The sequence below is a fragment of the Podarcis vaucheri genome, assembly GCF_965113315.1.
Source record: "Podarcis vaucheri genome assembly, chromosome: 1".
NCBI classification, from domain to species: Eukaryota; Metazoa; Chordata; class Lepidosauria; order Squamata; family Lacertidae; genus Podarcis; species Podarcis vaucheri.
In genome coordinates, this window is record NC_138759.1 from 54,211,754 (window position 1) to 54,231,165 (window position 19,412).

General features: G+C 43.3%; 1 protein-coding gene across 7 annotated transcripts in view; it reads right to left on the bottom strand.

The window, feature by feature from the left end:
- Positions 1–4,017: 4,017 nt before the first annotated feature.
- Positions 4,018–19,412, bottom strand: part of TSPAN18 (tetraspanin 18) — a 162,350-nt gene continuing 146,955 nt past the window's right edge. For all 7 annotated transcript variants that reach the window (XM_082226889.1, XM_082226885.1, XM_082226888.1 and 4 more), the window contains 4 exons: positions 10,688–10,786; positions 9,059–9,238; positions 6,632–6,715; positions 4,018–5,495 (listed from right to left, as the gene is read on the bottom strand). In XM_082226889.1, the coding sequence (XP_082083015.1) occupies positions 5,448–5,495; positions 6,632–6,715; positions 9,059–9,238; positions 10,688–10,786 (411 nt within the window). In that variant the 3' untranslated portion in view covers positions 4,018–5,447. The remainder of the gene's footprint in view (positions 5,496–6,631; positions 6,716–9,058; positions 9,239–10,687; positions 10,787–19,412) is intronic.

The window sequence follows — 19,412 nt, forward strand, 5'->3', positions numbered from 1 at the left end:
AAGACTGGATGCTCAAGACAGAGACCTAACGCAGCTGCAGCCACATACTGCTTGCATGTCCCTGCACAAGTCTCATTTCACCAGTTATCCTATACATAAAATGCACATGGTTAGTGTTCATCCTACCTTTCTCAAAATCAAACATGACTTTGTAACTGTGCACAATTTTTTTTTTGAGGCATAGGTCCAAATTTACGAATGGCTTATCACAGAGCCTTCATTATGAATCCTGGACCTGAAAATTCTTTCATCTAGGTATATATATCTGTGGGATTTGATTGGGGATTCCCAATCAAATATTATTCATAATTCACCTTGTACCTGTTAACACCCAGTATTCTGAATGTCTTCTGCATAGTTACTTACAGTGCAATCCTGTGATGTATCTCAGAAATAAGCCTGATGAAGTTCAATAGGACTGATGACCAGGAGCAGGTAAATAAGGAATGGTGACAGTAGCCCAGCTGCATTCCTATTACAATAGGAACAGATTAGCAAAGCAGTGCTTGCAAAGTAACAGAAGTACTTAAACTATTTCCAAAGCTACTGAAGCCTTTGAGGTGATCTGTTCAGTAAATTTATACATCTTTCCCATTAGTCGGTCAGTCAGTCATCCCACCCTTTCCAAGGCATTACCATGCCACTTGCCAAACAACAAAAAGTGGTTTTCTTTTAAAGTGCTGGATTTATTGCACCAGGGCAACAGAATTCTATAACCCACTAATTGTGCAGCCCTAAAGTTCCATTATGGACTTTATTAGTTTAGTTCATTAGCTATTATATTTGTATACCGCCCTTCAGCCGAAGATCACTGGGCGGTTTACAACATAAAAACTACAAAGAGAAAAGATAATAAAAGCAAAAGAAACCAATAAGCCCCCTCCCACAGACACAATTTAAAAACCACAAAAGTTAATCAGGCTTAGGCTTGGTTGAAGAAAAATATTTTCACCTGCTGCCTAAAGATACATAATGAAGGTGCCAAGCAAGCCTCCTTGGGGTGAGCATTCCACAGACAGGAAGCCCCACAGAAAAGGCCCATTTATGTGGCACCACCCTCCAGACCCCTCATGGGGGAGGCACATGACGGGCCTCAGAAGAGGATCACATCAAGTCCAGATTGGTATATCTGGAGGCCTCAAGGTATTGCGGTCCAATTAGGCCCAGAAACTAACCAACAACCAGTGCAGTCAGTCCAGGATCAGTGTAATATGCTCAAAGCTGCTTATCCCAGTGAGCAACCTGACTTTGTCACCCCTGAAAATCAAAAAGGCTTCCTGAAAGTCAGCAGAGGTTTGGAAAATACATGCATTTTTCATGACTGACATAGATCCTCCTAGCTAGAACTAGTGTTCGCTGTTTGGGCTTTAGGAAAAATCACTGTCACGAGGTTTTATCACTCCAGTGAGAAAGAGATAGCAGGTGTGGTTTTTTAAAATGTAAAAAGTGAAGCCATTTTTGGTATCATAGTGTCTTTATTTTTGTCTTTTTATTTTTATTTTCCTAAAGAAATGCACTTGGAAACTGTGCAGAATTGTTTCAGCGTAGTGTTCTGTTTCATGTTACAAAAACCCTTTCAATATAAAAAGCATTACAATAGGGAATACAAGTTAAATTAGCTCTAGGTTTCTAATAAAAGGAACATTTAAAATAGATTTCAACATTTACTTCAAGTGGCCCATTTTCCAGGCACTTGCAACAGTGACAACAGATGGGGGTGGGGGGAACCAAGTGGAACTAGGTTCACAAAAACAGATTACAGACATAAACTTGAGGGTGAAGCTCTCTCTCTTTTTGCAAGTTCCATTTCAAAGCTTGGGAGTTGTGCAATACCTCAACTGCTCAGAGTCATTTCAGTGGGACTTGCTTGGGAGCTTTATGCTGGAGTGCGTCCCTTCCTCTGAAACAGCTAGATGGACCTAGTCAGTGCTGGTCTCTGCTTGTACAGCACTGGGAATCCAGTGTTAGGCTTTCAATTTCTTGGAAGTTCATGTTTCAAATGGGAAGTTGATTAACTTCCAGGTATTCAGCAGTTGTGTGGACTAGGGTGGCTGGGTTAGTCGCCTAAATGTTTCCCTGGTACAGTGGTGCCCTGCAAGATGAATGCCTCGCTAGACGAAAGGGTTTTTTGGTTTTGCGTTGCTTCGCTAGACGAATTTCCCTATGGGCTTGCTTCGCAAGACAAAAACGTCTTGCTTTTTTAAAAAAGCCCCTTGAAGAGGCGCAGTTGCGACGGACCGTGCTTCGCAAGACGAAAAACATCGCAAGACGAAAAGACTCGCGGAACGAATTCTTTTCGTCTTGCGAGGCACCACTGTACATCCTTCCTGAAGCCCGAGAAGCTTCTGTGCAGCTTAGGGAGGACAGTGTGATGCTCACAGTGACATCAGGACATCAGTTCCTCCAATTGCCTTCGCAGGCTGGCGCCTCTGGCCCTAAACATTCCCATGCAAAAAAAATTCACTGCACGCCACTGGTATTCAGGCTTGCAGCCTAACTAACCCCCCAATGCTAAAATGGAGGAAGTCAGTTGCAATGGACTTAACAGAGCTTCTTCCAAGTGTCATTAGAGATTTGGGTAAGAGAGTTCTTTTCCATAACACAGCCCAGGTAGCAAGTAAATAACCTGCAGGAGGGGGCTATGGCTAGGTCCCCCAAGAGCCGCAAAATCAACCAGATAAAGGATTGTTCCTTTTAGACCGTGAAGGTGCAATTATTTTTTTATTTGAAGTCTTGTGTTCAAGTAAATGAACATAACATTTCCTTACCCCTCAAATGGTTCCTTCCCAGTGTTGGGGCTCATTCACACTGACCTTTTGCCCCATGCTTTGTAGGCACAAATCTGCACTTTCAAGCTCCATGTCCCAGCACTTTTTGTTTTTCTTTGCCCTGGTTTCCCCACTCTTTATTCTGCTTCAGAACAAATGGCAATTCAGGTTTTCAGCAGATTGCTATTTGCTCTGTTTCAGATGTAAAAGAGCAGGTTTCCACAGGGAAAGCACTAGGGGAAAATAATAATAATAAAGTGTTCTGACACAGAGCTTTCAAGTGCAGAGCTATGCCTAGAAAAGCAGCACAAAAGGAAGTCTGGGTGAGCCCTTGGTGGTGTTCCACAATTGCCACAGATGCCTACACTTTGGGAAGATACTACTGAAGTACTAGCCATTTAGGTACACAGGCAGGGACCATCTCAGCAAGTTTCCACAATGCTCTGAAGCTGTTCGTGTTATCTTTACCAAAAATGATGGTTGTGCACATGACTGCTTTAAAGAATCAGGGAAGATGAAGCAGGTAGATGGAAACTGAAGAAAGCAGGCGAGAGAAAACCAAAAGGCCAGCGAGAGATAGAAAACATCTCCCACAAGGGAGAACACAGGCCACAGCAACAGAACTTTTGAAAGAGGACAGTGATGTCAGGAACCTAGACTCAAGCTGCCATAAGCTCTCTGCAGGTGTCCTTAAGCTAATTGACAGAGAGGGTGTGGGGTTGTGCACGTTGTCACCTTCATCCCAAACTTCTTTCCACAGTGAGCAAATAACTCTGGAGCAGGGATTGTAAGCATGTTCTGTTGAATGTTCTGTTGAACATTCAGCTCTCTTGGTGATTAGGAATGTTGAAAACACACCATTCCAGGGGGTTAGGGAGGACTGCAAAAGGTGTTCAGCAAAACATGCTCACAATCTCCTCTTCAGACCCAGGTAAGAGGTCGGGAGCAGTGGAGTCGCCCACTTGGCACTGCAGCCTCTTCCTGGGTATAGCTTAAGAAGTTTTTGCCTTGTCTGCCATGATTGCCATTTAAAGTGTGGCCATGCTCACTTTAAAGGTCAGAGGAGACAAATCCTTAAAGGGTTTTTGGGTAGCTGGCGCCAGCTGGAGCAAACAACACTGTAACGTCCATTTTTTCAGTTGTGCTGCGCATTTCCCTCACTCGACAACTTGCAGAACTCAACTAAATTCAAATGAAAACCATACCTTTTATGGGAGAGATTGTCAAGGATCACACGAAGATTCAAGTCAGCATTTGAAGTCATTTGTTAAGCAGAGATTCATTATATATTTTTAAAAGCATTTTCTCATTGCTTGCCTCAAGTGGGGCAACCTCCACTGTTTCTGAGATAAATGCTCATTGATGTGCTTCCCAGTATACCTCACTAGTTGCCTTTCTCAAACTCTCATGCCATGTGGTATCACCATATCCCAGTCCTTTTGCCAGTTGCCTACTGCTGCTTCTGGGTGCCGCATATATTTCTTTGCCAGTTTGTGTCTCCATAAGCCACTTGTTCAGCATATTACTTTCACTATGGTCTTAACAACTCACCAGCATCTCTGGCAGCACAAATGGGAGAGATTCAGGTCAGGGCATATGCCATTCCATTTAGGTTTTCGTAACTCATGGGAAGTGCTGAGTGAGAATTGCTCAGAACATAAGCAATGTACAAGAGTCACAAATGAAACTGTGCAAAGGACAACTGCAAAGGTTTCTCACTGCTTTCATTGCCGTTTGGGAAGATTTTTTTTTCTCCACACAGCTGAAAGGCACACACTGAAACATGAAGACAACAAGCTAATCAGTTGCTACAAAAGGCCAAACCAGGCAGCATAATTTGCACGTAACATGGTGGTGACAAAACATTCAAAAGCTTTAAAAACAAAACAAATAATTATTTCTCCTTAAGGGAGACAGCACCAACAATTACAGATGAGAACACTTTTTTTTTAATTAAACAGTGGTGAGGGAGTCTGCTGTAGATCTGCCTTCGTCTTCCCCCCCTCACAGAATACTGAACGGAAAATCCATTATGACAAAGGAAAGGTATGCCCTAAACTTCTGATTTCATTCCATCCTCCTCCTGGACTTGAAAAGGATGCCTCTTCTGCTATTGTCCAACACAGCAGGCTCAGCTCCTCCTATATGTTTCCAGGTGAAGGAATTTATCAATCCCTCGCGACACAAGAAAGCTTGAAGCATCTTGATATTTCAGGTGATAGTTTTCTGCCCATCTTAACTGAGGACTGTTGTTTAAAACTGGCCTGACCTGTGTCCGTCACAATGCTTTGGCTGAGCAGTTCCCTTTGGATGCTGAATCCAGATCCTACTTATATTTGGGGGGAGGGCATCCTTCACTTTCTCACCAATTGATGTAGCACAATCATGTTAAAGATGTGAGTCCCACGCAGCATCCTGCTTCATGGAGACCACCAGAACTCACTCCCTTCCTGTCTCGTAGGCCCCTAGTGCAACCCAGTGTGTGTGGCTTCTGATGAATGACAGTCCTGGGAAACGACAACATAGTGCACAGCACCTCAAAGTTCCAGCCCCTGAAGTACAATCCTTTTGGTCATTCATATATTACAGTCCTCCCCCCCCCTTTGTTAGCCAAAAAACAAAAGTTCATCTTCTCCCTTTCCTTTCTTCAAAGTGTGTAGTCGGAATATGGAAAGCTTTCTACTGGATCCCCCGAAAGAGGCACATGGCAAAGATCATGGCAAACAGCTGAGAAGAAGTTAGAAATGAGACAAAACAGTCCATTAAAATAGAAAGACGTGACCAGACTTAGCTGTGGTCCAGCTCTCAAAGCAAGCACAGCACAGCACAGCACAAAACAAGCATGAAGGGCACAAAGTCAAATATGCCCCAAAAGAGCCCCCTAACTGGGGAATTCTGAACACAACACAGATGTGTACATGTGTAACATTAAGCCAAGCTGTAGGGTTTTTTGAACTAATGCGTACTTGCAGTTTAAGTGCACCTACTCTGCTACCCTAGCTGGAAAAAGGGACAAGCTATGGAACAGTTGGCTTAGTGTTGCATCTGAAGCTGTGCATGTGATTTCTCTGCCTGCAAACGAACCATGAATAAACTAGGTTTGTTATTGACTTCCCAACCATGGTTTGTTTGGGAGAAACAGACCAAGGTAATGCTCCATAGTCTGTTTAGGAGAAACAAACCATGGAACATTAGCTTGGTTGCAATGCTAATTCAGCCCCTCTGTGGTTTATTTCCCAATGGAGGAATGAAGTGAGATTATTCAAGCTGTAAGCCGCCCAGAGTGGCTACGGAAACCCAGCCAGATGGGTGGGGTATAATTATTATTAGTATTATTATTATTAAGTTGTGTGTGTCAGCACATTGCTTGGCATATGGAATTTAAAGCAAACCACGGAGCTTGGCTTTAGTATTATATGCAAGCAGTCAATATCAATGGCTTATAAAAAAATACATTTGAAAGCCCTCTTTGCTGGCATACTATCAAACATATGAATAATTTCAAAATTAATAATTAAATATATCTATTTTGATTTTACAATTTCAGATAAATAAAACCCCTTGAATTCATTTTAGGTGTGAATTCAGAATGAGCAAGTTCGTCATGTCTGATAACACTATGCTCAACAGCAGAGGGCAGTGTCTGATTATATTTTCTCCCTTCAAATAGATTCTTCCACTTTTAAACTACTACAGATAATATACAACTAAATTAGACAGGAAGTTGTGGTGGGAAGCTACAAAAAGGAAACTACATGATTTATGGTGTTTAGTGTACCAACTCAAACTGCTTTGAGGCTTAATTTATAATTAAAAGGTATGCAAATTCGATTAAAAAGTAATAATGAAACCTTCCACTCTACCTCGATGGCTAATACGCCAATGGCAAGAGCTCCTGCAAGGTACACGTACGTCTCAAAGGAGTTAAGTATCACAGTGTAGCAGCCCTAGGAAGAAAGAAACTGCCATGAACCAAACTCATAGTCAAAGTGTTTCAGGGGTCATTTTTGATGACCTGGTAAGACATGAAATGACAGGTCCCTCTTCAAGCATCCCTGCAGGAAGGAGCGTCCATTAAAAGTTCATTTTGACAGCATAGCCCATAGGGACACAAAATCTGATCAGCTAAGCATAATCCAGGAGTTACAGCAAGGCTGACAGAAATATAACTACAGAGACCCCATTTGTTCTACAGGATGCATAGATACGTAAACAGATGAACAAACATATCCTGTTGCAAAGGAAGAGAGTTCAACAAGCTGACTTAAATTTAATTTTTCTACCCAGCTCTGGAGATGCAAGTTCTTGAATTCCAGACACAGTCATTAATTAGTTTTACAATACTGAATGAGTCTAGGTCAACTAGTATGTTTTTTCTGAGGTGCGACCATCTTGACTTTTAGAAGACATCTGAAGGCAGCCTGTTTAGGGAAGTTTTTAATGTTTGGTGTTTTATTGTGTTTTTAATATTCTGTTGGGAGCTGCCCAGAGTGGCTGGGGAAACCCAGCCAGATGGGCGGGATATAAATAAATTATGATGTTGATGATGAAGCGGAACTGCAACATCTCCATTCTGTGGCAATGAAAATCGCAAAACCTGCCACTTTTAGAAGAAGTTCACGTCGTCTCTCTGGCTTGGCAAGATCTCAAGTTTTCAAACATTTTGCAAAATCTATTCCCTTTTAAGGGTGCACCACCAGGGCTCTGCGGAGGTTGGGCCACCACTGTATCCACAGCCTCAGCAACAGCAACACATAGGCAGGATGGCAGGGCCTGATGCCTTTGCCAGCTCTGGGCTGGCACAGCTCTTAGCTTCAGGCCAGGCCCAATGCACGGCAGCTGTGAGACCACATCTTAAGGTCCAACTCAGCCCCACACTCTCCCTGCCCTCAGAACGTGTAGGGACTTACTGCTGGCCACCACTGGTGGGGGAAATGTCAGTGGGTGTTCTGCCCACCCAGAATGTTTGGCAGCAGGCTGGTTTAGCCACCAGAGTTGAGAGTTGGGAGTGGCCGCCGGGACCACATAACACCGGTCCTGAGAGATCTGCATTGGCTCCCAGTACGTTTCCGAGCACAATTCAAAGTGTTGGTACTTACCTTTAAAGCCCTAAATGGCCTCGGTCCAGTATACCTGAAGGAGTGCCTCCATCCCCATCGTTCAGCCCGGACACTGAGGTCCAGCGCCGAGGGCCTTCTGGCGGTTCCCTCATTGCAAGAAGTGAGGCTACAGGGAACCAGACAGAGGGCCTTCTGGGTAGTGGCGCCTTCCCTGTGGAACGCCCTCCCACCAGATGTGAAGGAAATAAGCAGCTATGTTCTTTTTAAAAGACATCTGAAGGCAGCCCTATTTAGGGAAGTTTTTAATATTTAATGCTGTATTGTTTTTAACACTTGATTGGAAGCCGCCCAGAGTGGCTGGGAAAACTCAGCCAGATGGGCAGGGTATAAATAAATAAATTAATAATAATAATAATAATAATAATAATAATAATAATAATAATATCTCTATTCCATCCACACACCTGCCCCACTAGACTGTGTTTGGATTGCTCTGCCTGCATCTACTCCAGCTTGCCTTGGATATAGTTTATAACATCAATTCAGGGTAGGTAACTCACCAAAATTACATGCTGATAATACTGAATCCTCAAGCCAATGGCATCACTCTTGGATCTGCAAGTTGCCACGCTGTATCAACCATTCTGGGTCCCTCAATTTCCTGCCCATGTTTCCTCATGTTTTGGCACTTTACTCCAAAATAATCTCTTGTTCCCCACACATACCACACCTGCCCACAGGACTACTCGCTCTCCCCTTGTACATTATTACATGGATCACTTAGCCTCTTTGCTTCTGCTGAACTTGAGAAGCAGAGATTTTGCCTAGATGGCACTAGAAAGAAGGGAATATTCCTTGCAACTATTGGAACAAATATGCTGCCCAAAAGAGCTGGGCAGGGGACTGCCTTCACTACTTCTGCCAGTTATAAGAAACACAAAACAGGTTTCAATTCTGTATGGCGGATGGTTTGCAATTGTGAAAGCCGTCACAGATCCTTGGGTTCAACTTTCTCTCCTGTTCTATAGGCATACTGTGTGGTGTTGGGAAAGTTACCATCTCTCAATCTCAGTTCTTCATCTGAAAAATGTGGGCAACAGTAAATCACACTGTACATCAGTTTTGGCACAAATAGGGTTTTTTTAAGGGACTTTAAGATGGGTGCTTGCACACGCCATACTGTACACCCCCCCCCAATAGTTTAAAATCCCATTTCTGTGTTGCCCTTACCTGTTGGTTTTGATACATATCATTACCCCTGAGACACTCTTCTTTGTTGATGAATGCTCCATTACGAGATTGGAGTTCCCGTCGGCAACAAGCTTCAGGAATTGCATCGTGTGAATACAGGGGACGAAGATGAGGGCCAGTTTCAAAATCTTCTGGACCATTGACACCACAGCAGCCAAACTAGCAGACAGGAAAGGTGATTAAATAGTTGATACTGTCTCTCTGCAGGATAGGAGGCATCACAGAGCCATTGAAAATAATATGAAACCTGAATGACAGAAGGTGCATAAGAACCATCCATATTCAAATGGATTCAGTATGGCAGGCTGTGTGGCTTCTGCAGACATACAAACAACACACAATTCTAGATTCTCTCAAAGCTTTCCATGCTTCATTTCCCCCCTCTTTCCTCCCCACCCACCCTTTTAAAAAGAGCTTGTGACTAGCCATTAGGATTGCAAAGGCAAGCTGGAAACTGTGGGTGTAACATATGGCGAAATCTTCAAAGATCAAAGTTGGCTCAGGGGAGTTTCCAGTGCTCAGTCTTTAGTGCCCTGGATAGTTATTTGCTCTTTCTCATAATTAAGCAGCACAAAGTAATTCTGCAAAATAAGCAAACTTGTGAATGTAAAATCCACATGGTTTCTACTGCATAATTCAGCCTTTCTTGGTGCAGAATGTAGGTTGCCTCGACATAGAATATACACACATCTCAATATTGCTTTTAATACAGTGGAACAGCTTCCCTGGGAGTTTAAGACAGATAGAAAGGAAAACTACAAAGCCTGCCTTAACACAGAATGAAAGTGTTTTTCGTTGTTGTAATTAGTTTTATGGATAATGGCCAATGTGATTTATCCAGTAGAATAAGACATCCTCTCCTGCCTGCCTATCTGCCCAAATCTTCCTGTAGCTGATGCTCCATTGGCACGGCCAAATGTAATGTACAGAAGGACTCTCAGTTTATTTTTATTTTAAGTAATTAAATATTGTCGGTGCCTGACTGATGGAAGGATGAGATTAATATTTGACTATCTTCAGAACTAATGGACAAGCATTATGGTTAGTCTCCCTGTCTTCTTAATAATATAATGCTAAAATGAAAGCCATCACAACCAATTGTCACATCAGTTACAGAGGACTATTAGAAAAGCATTTCACATTCACCATGATCCAGGAAGAGCAGGGGTGGGCAATCTGTTGCCTTTCAGGTGTTGCTGGACTACAATTCCCATAATCCCTGACCATTAGCCATGCTGGCTGCGTCTTATGGGACTTGAAGCCCAATGATGTCTCAAGAGCCACGTTCCTTACCCCTGAGATAGGGCATGGAATCAGGCTTGGTTGCAGACAATCCACCAGGCTGATGCAGCTGCACATCATGCAGCTGTAAAAGAAACCAGAAATACCAGCCAGCTGTTGGTGAAGAAATTGGGAGTGGCGTTTTGTCTGGCATCCGTTTTCTCCCCAGCAAATGGATGGGAGTCATTACATTTTACCTCTTGGCCATTGTATCATATACCATACATATCTGTCTAGGCTTTGTAGGGCTACTTAAAGGTGACTAGTGATCATTCATTAGGGCTCAGGGTCCATCTGCAGTGATGCACTCGGCAAGCTACTACTCACTGTGATCATGACCGAGTTCCAGGTGGAAGAGAAGACGTCAGAGTCATTGTTGCCTTGATAGTGCTTCTTCAGTTCCTTTGTAAAAAACTCTCTGGTCAACTGCAACATACAGAATGAAGCAAAACGAGATATGATTCATGCCTTCTATTCAAAGTGCAGAAATATAGTGGCTAGCAGTGCTTAGATGCTACCAATGCTCTGAGCACATCATATATTAACCTTACAAGGTCGTCTTAATTTTTGTGACTGAGACGGGGTGCTAATTCCACCTGGGTCCAGAATAGCCAGCATTGAGAGATGCTTGCTGATAAATTGATAGTTGACCCATATCCTTTATTCTGAGCTAGAAAAGGCCATGGCATGAGGGGGCTTCATATCCCATTGAAGTTTGCTCAAGGCACTCCTCCCACCTAATAATTTGAGAGAAAAGACTTCAGTTCAGTGGTGGAGCTTATGCTCTGCATACAAAGGTCCCAGGTGAGGTTGGGAAACCCTGGAGAAATACTGTACTTTTCTCATGCACTCCCGTCTCTTCCTGCAAAGCCAAGAGGGAGACATCTGTCAAGTTTTGTTTGAGTTTAAGGTAATCTCAGCTTTAGTGTGGCATTTGAACCAGGAGGCCCGATCAAAACTGTAAATGAAGGTTCTTTAAAAGTACATCTGAACTAGACGGAAGCATTCCTCCCAGCCGCTCAGAAGGAGGAGAGAAAAGGGGCAAGGATGCGAACTCTATGCTTTGCTCAGGTATGCCGAGTCTCATTCATGCAGTGCTACACCATGGTTTAGCATGGTGCGTGAACAACCCCAGTATTGTCTCATTCCACTGCTTCTCCAGTTTTACAGACAGTAATTATACTTTAACACTGTACATGTTCAATGCTCATAAAGTTTTGTTAATTTCATCTTCAACTGTCATGGTGAATGACAACTACAAATAAAAACAGAAAATTAAATACCAGTTCAGGCCACTTCCCTCATATAAAGGCTGGGAATAAACTAAGAATCTCAATCGAAATGATAGCAATTTACTGAAAGCTGCTTGCTCATAAGAGTACAGTGGTACCTCAGGTTAAGTACTTAATTTGTTCCGGAGGTCTGTACTTAACCTGAAACTGTTCTTAACCTGAAGCACCACTTTAGCTAATGGGGCCTCCTGCTGCTGCTGTGCCACTGGAGCACGATTTCTGTTCTCATCCTGAAGCAAAGTTCTTAACCTGAGGTAATATTTCTGGGTTAGCGGAGTCTGTAACCTGAAGCGTACGTAACCTGAAGCGTATGTAACCCGAGGTACCACTGTACCCTTCGTGGTCACTGCTAGAACCAACTTTCTAGATCCCTCTTAGCGCTCATTCACAGATCCGTTTGTCCCGTGAAAGCATGGACCCAAGGAGTTTTCTGCCTGTCTTGTGCCTTCTAGTCAAGGGTCCAAGCATTTTTGCCTTAGCCCTGCTACTTTCCCTTGGCAAAGTCTTTAGTGCTAAATCAGAACCAATGGCAATCTGCAGAAAACTAGTCTGTTCTGACTCAGCACTAAACCACAGGTTTTCCTGGGGGGAAGCAGCAGTTGAAAGTGTGGATGAGCCCTTAGTCATGCCAGAAGTATAGCAGAACAAATTTTAACCAGGTAGGTGAAAACACATGCATACACACATAGAGCATTCTGACGCTTCTTTAGCATTTAAGCAGAATGAGCACTTAACAGTCAAGACTTAACAAGTTCTCAGTAATACAACATGTGCTACCAACACACTGGGGGGTCATTTTACTTTTTATATTCTTTTCCCTGGAACTTTATTACTAAAATTAATGGAAATCCTGCAGACCTCACAGAAGTCACAGAGGGCTTGTTGAAGCTACACCTCCAGCAACTCCAATGTGAAGAGGCCATGTTCCCTTCGAGTGCACCGTCAGGGGCCTCGGGGTTAGAAGGTGCCACTCCATGTGCTCCAGCATTGTGTTTCCCTTCCCTTCTTTTGCATAATTTACCCGCCCAGGCTCCCATCCTGCGGAGACAGCCGCCCAGACTTTTTATTGATGCTTGTCTGTTTCCTAAGTGCAGACTTTGAAACTAATATTACAGTTGGTAATAGTCCCAATTGGCTTCCTTTGACCAGTTCTGAAACAAAAGAGTCATTTGAATATAAAGTGAAACCTTTATTTTGACAGGCGTGATCCCAAAGGAAATGTTTGAGGTTTGTGTTTGTGATTTTTATGAGATTTGACCTAAAACAAAGCCCAGCACTGGGATTGTGCTTATTGGCCAGAAAAGAAACTCCTTCCTTTCACTAGTATAACATTTTACTTTGTTCCAAGTATCTGGACAAAGGTGGGGGGGGGGAGGCAGTTAATAACATAAGTCACACGGCTTATTTTCAGTGTTAAAAAAAAATCCATAAAACAAAGCAGTCTAAAATCAGTAGCACTTGACCAAGCACTGTTTCTCTCCTTTATTAGAGGTTTGTGTTAGGCTGCGAAGGTCTCTCTGTGTCCTCTCCTTACTGCATAAAAATACTTGAATTAATAGATGCAGTATTCTGTAGTGCTGCTGCTGAGTCTCATAATTACCTATGTCAGCATACAAATTTGGCACTCTTGTGATGTGTATTCTAAGCAGACCTCCCTCCAGATTGGAATGCAAGCTGAGCTGAAGAAGAACTGCTTGGGGGCCCAAGGAGAAAATGAGATCCTCTACCCACCTCCTTAACTGCCTGCTGCTGCAGCAGGGAGAAAAACCTTCCTCCCCATCTTCTCATTCCCTCCCCCTCTGCAAACTCCCCTTGTGCCTGGGATGCTCCTACATTATAGAAAGAAGGAAGGGGGTGAGGAGAGGAGAGGAGGTGATAAAGAAAGCAGCTTCTCTCCCAACTATAAGAACAGGCAAATTTTGAAATGACAAGAAAAAAAGAACTACTGCCAGTCCCAATATGAACTTGACCTCAGGCGCTGAAGGGCACATCTATGCCTCTAATTGTTAAACAGCAGAAAAGTTATTCAGCAGGTATTGCTACTGCTATGAAAGCTGAAATGAATTGGGAGTAGCATCGCCCTGCCATATAGCTATTAGTGTGAGCTTTCTGAAAGGCAACATTTGGCTCATGATGTGTGGAAGGTCATTTCTCTCAAAAGGATCCAGACTGATCTAAGCAGAGTAGGAAGAATGGATTCTTCCACAGCTACAACAAAGCTTGTTTATCTTCTTCCAATTGAGAGCACAACCACCACCTTAATATGCTGATCTTCCTAATGAGGTATTTTAGTAAGTTGTGGCAGTTATTGACGAAAAGCAGCCTCCAGCTGCTACTCGATGAGCCTCACACATGACAAATAGCACCTAGCAGCAATTGTTGTAGTGCTGTCACTTGTAAGAGAACAACCTTTCACCTGTTTCTTACTATGGGACTTGCCCATGATCTCTTTTAGAGGAGAAAACATCACTCTCTGTGGTGGTGGTGGTGAATCAACAACCTCACCATTCACTTCATTTTTAATAAGACTCAAGTTCTAAACTTCTAATAGTGGTTTTTGCTCTTTCACTTTGAAAACCACTTTGTTTTTAACATTGTTTTAAACCTCTAAACTGTGAGCTCTTCTCAACTGTTGCTGACTCTCCCTTGCTGCTCCCCTCTCTGTTCTCTTCTCCAAACCTCTGAGCTTTATTCAAGGGAAGGCTCTTCTCCTCTAACAGCTTCAGCCATTTGAAACCAATTCCTTGCCTGTCTGCTTCAGTGCTATCTGCCCTACTTCAAATCTCAGCAGATAACATCTCTCTTAAGCCTTGTTGTGGTTCTTAATTTCTTCTTTCCCCTCTGCTATTAATTATTTACCTCTAACTATATAATTTAACCCCATATAGTGCTGTGAGAGCTTTGGACACAAGATGTTGTACAAGGAAAAGTTGTGTTGCAGCATAAGGCAGACAGTGAAGCGTCTATCAATTACATCTGTCTCAAGAGGGAGACGGGCTATGCAGAGCATTAAGCATAATACCACCTCACAAGCCAATAAGCTAATAAGGAAGTTCAGAGAGGCTGCATCTACACTGAACAGTGCCGCACTCAAATAAATAATTTCTACACTTGCCAGGATATTTAATATCCTTTCGCTCTGATATGTTACTTCAGCACAACTAATTACCTTCAACTTTCTACCTCCATCATCATATTGTGGCTCGGCTGCCTGAAGTAACAGTAGGCCAAAACATGTTACATTACCTCTTCACCACCACTCCAAATATTTATCTTAGGAAATATTTATCCACCCACTTAGTTGATTTAGCACTTGACACTGAACCGAAGGGATGGTGTACATCCCTGTGTTCAAGTGGTAATTCTTGGCCAACTGGCCACCCCCGCCCTCCAAACAAACCTTCCCACCTCACAAGTTTATGCTGGTTTTTAAGGAAGCATTGTGACCAAGATATTGTCACCAGGTCAGGGATAGCTCATGTGGTTCCCTCCAGGTGTTGTGAACTACTACTCCTATCAGCCCTAACCACTGGCCATGCTGGCTGGAGCTGATGGGAGTTGTAGCCCACAACACCTGATGGCGAAGAGCCACAGCTTTACATCTGATGGTTTTCTGGCTCAGTCCCCAGCATCTCCAAGCAGACTCCCCTGTCTGAAATCCTGGAAAGCTGCTGCCACTCAGTATAGATTCTAAACTGTAGACGATACTGAGATAGATGGACCAAGAGTCTTACTCTATATGAGGTAGCTTCCTATCATCATATGCAACCTTCTGCAGAGTCTCTTCTCCAGGTTCCCCCTACCTGAACGCAGCCTGATATGGTACCCCATTTATAGCCAAGTAAAGACCTATATTTTGGGTGGCGCTGTGGTCTAAACCACTGAGCCTAGGGCTTGCCGATCGGAAGGTCGGCGGTTCGGATCCCTGCGACGGGGTGAGCTCCTGTTGTTCGGTCCCAGCTCCTGCCAACTGAGCAGTTTGAAAGCACGTCAAAGTGCAAGTAGATAAACAAGCACCACTCCATCAGGAAGGTAAATGGCATTTCTGTGTGCTGCTCTGGTTCGCCAGAAGTGGCTCAGTCATGCTGGCCACATGACCCGGAAGCTGTATGCCGGCTCCCTCGGCCAATAAAGCAAGATGAGCGCTGCAACCCCAGAGTTGTCCCTTTACCTTTTACCTTTAAGAATAGCATGGGCAGCACATGTCCTACTTGTCCTGCTAGCGTCCCTGCTAATATGGCAGACTGGGCTGGCTCAACTACAGTGGGAACACAAGGAACACTACTTGGGGCAGCAATACATTTAGGAGAGTCAGTGGAGACTATGTGATCTAAGTGGTGCACTCCATAGTCCCTTGCAAAGTTGCAGATGCTTGGGCCACAGCGCTAATATCAGAAAGACCACCAAGGGTGCCGCAATAGCCATTGTAAAATGCAATGCTTATAGAATATGCTTCTCAGAATGCTCTGTGAGGCTCCTTGCAGTCATAAAGTGTCACACCCACCCAACCAAGTACATATGTTGAAAGCTTTGTGAGTTGTGAGGTCACTAGGTGAGCTGGATGCAAGAAAGAAAGGAAGGTGCCTAAAGAAACCAGGGTGGCTATCTAAAGAACTTTTAACTGAATTAAGATTAAAAAAGGATGTGTACAAAAAATGGAAAAGGGGGGAAACCACCAAAGAGGAATTCAAACAAATAGCCAGCACGTGTAGACACAAAGTCAGAAAAGCTAAAGCACAGAATGAACTCAGGCTTGCTAGAGAGGTTAAAAGCAACAAAAAAGGCTTTTATGGGTATGTTCGTAGCAAAAGGAAGAACAAAGAAACAGTGGGGTCACTCAGAGGAGAAGATGGTGAAATGCAAACAGGGGACACAGAAAGGGCTGAACTCCTCAATGCCTTCTTTGCCTCAGTCTTCTCCGATAAAGAAGACAATGCCCGACCTGAAGAATTTGAAGCAAATGATTCAGCAAAGGAAACACAGCCCAGAATAACTAAGGAGATAGTACAAGAATATTTGGCTAGATTAGATGTATTCAAGTCTCCAGGGCCAGATGAACTGCATCCAATAGTATTAAAAGAACTGGCAGATGTGATCTCAGAACCACTGGCAGTCATCTTTGAGAATTCCTGGAGAACAGGCGAAGTCCCGGCAGACTGGAGGAGGGCAAATGTTGTTCCTATTTTCAAAAAGGGGAAAAGAGAGGACCCAAATAATTACCGCCCAGTCAGTCTGACATCAATAGCAGGGAAGATTCTGGAGCAGATCATTAAGCAAACAGTCTGTGAGCACCTAGAAAGGAATGCTGTGATCACCAATAGTCAGCATGGATTTCTGAAAAATAAGTCATGTCAGACTAACCTGATCTCGTTTTTTGACAGAATTACAAGCCTGGTAGATGAAGGGAACGCAGTGGATGTAGCCTACCTTGATTTCAGCAAAGCATTTGACAAGGTGCCCCATGATATTCTTGTAAAGAAGCTGGTAAAATGCGGTCTTGACTATGCTACCACTCAGTGGATTTGTAACTGGCTGACTGACCGAACCCAAAGGGTGCTCATCAATGGTTCCTCTTCATCCTGGAGAGGAGTGACTAGTGGGGTGCCACAGGGTTCTGTCTTGGGCCCGGTCTTATTCAACATCTTTATCAACGACTTGGATGATGGACTCAAGGGCATCCTGATCAAATTTGCAGATGACACCAAACTGGGAGGGGTGGCTAACACCCCAGAGGACAAGATCACACTTCAAAACGACCTTGACAGATTAGAGAACTGGGCAAAAACAAACAAGATGAATTTTAACAGGGAGAAATGTAAAGTATTGCACTTGGGCAAAAAAAATGAGAGGCACAAATACAAGATGGGTGACACCTGGCTTGAGAGCAGTACATGTGAAAAGGATCTAGGAGTCTTGGTTGACCACAAACTTGACATGAGCCAACAGTGTGACGCGGCAGCTAAAAAAGCCAATGCAATTCTGGGCTGCATCAATAGGAGTATAGCATCTAGATCAAGGGAAGTAATAGTGCCACTCTATTCTGCTCTGGTCAGACCACACCTGGAGTACTGTGTCCAGTTCTGGGCACCACAATTCAAGAAGGACACTGACAAACTGGAACGTGTCCAGAAGAGGGCAACCAAAATGGTCAAAGGCCTGGAAACGATGCCTTACGAGGAACGGCTAAGGGAGCTGGGCATGTTTAGCCTGGAGAAGAGGAGGTTAAGGGGTGATATGATAGCCATGTTCAAATATATAAAAGGATGTCACATAGAGGAGGGAGAAAGGTTGTTTTCTACTGCTCCAGAGAAGCGGACACGGAGCAATGGATCCAAACTACAAGAAAGAAGATTCCACCTAAACCTTAGGAAGAACTTCCTGACAGTAAGAGCTGTTCGACAGTGGAATTTGCTGCCAAGGAGTGTGGTGGAGTCTCCTACTTTGGAGGTCTTTAAGCAGAGGCTTGACAACCATATGTCAGGAGTGCTCTGATGGTGTTTCCTGCTTGGCAGGGGGTTGGACTCAATGGCCCTTGTGGTCTCTTCCAACTCTATGATTCTATGATTCTATGAAATGAATGCTGCTTGTGCCTGAAGGATAGTTTCCACAGCCACACCCATAGTCTATTCTTTTGGTTTGCCTCCCTTAATGCTGCAACATGCTCAAAAACACTGTACAATCACAGGAAATCAAATCCCCATAGTTCATAGACACACAGAAAGAAAAACATGCACACCTGGACTGCTGATACCTAAATGTAACAGCTTGTGCAAGTGTGTGGTTTTCCTCTACTATGTGTGAGGTCTTCTATTTGCACTGTCCTGAAAGAATTCAACAAATTCAGAAAACAAGAGCTGTATTGACCAGACCCCAACAGATCCCCAGGAAGTGGTCACTATTTATAGAGCAATAGCTGTTGCCCCCAAGACACAATTACGCTTTCTCCCTGCCTGTGCTACTTGAAACGGGGTATCTAAAACTCCTTACAAAGTGCAGTTATTTCCCTTCTGTTCAATTGCAGAGAACACCAGCTGAGAAGAGAGACATTATTTCCTTCTAACCTTTGGACAGATATGACTCTTTCAGCATTGACTTTCTAAGCCTCACTTCTTTACTTATTTTAAGGTCTTTTTAAAAAAATAATAATGGTGAAAACATAGCCTCTTTGGGAAAAATTAAACCGATGTTAAATCCTTGTTAAGTCTGCTGCAAGGTTACACTATACTTGCTCCCTCATTAATTTCTTCTGTATAAAAAACACACTACAATTAGTCCTGTCAAACCAGTAAAAGGCTTTTTTTAAAAAAAAAAAAGGGGGGGAGATGATTGTTCTGCTTTCAACAGATTCATTAACGGGAGCAACCAACTGAAATACTGCAATATATTACTACAGGTAAAGATCTTGAAGATCTTTAAAGGAAAGAAAATACATTTTTCTCTAAGTCACAAAGCAAAGTACATCTTGTTTAAGGAAATAAACCCATGGAAACAGAGGTAATAACATATGTCCCTGATAGCATGGGCACCCAAACACAAGTGTTTACACATGTTATGAACAGAAGCACACTTTCCAAGATCATGAACCTAGAGACATGGTGGGTTGTATTACTAACAAGAGGATATAAGCAATAGAATGTGAACTCTACTTTGGGGTAAAAAAGCAACTAGGGTTCTTGTTCAACTAAATTATTGTGCTAGCGGAAGCCAGCCCAACGATTCTCACTAGTGCAATGAGCCCCTTTCTTTCCATGTACTCCCCA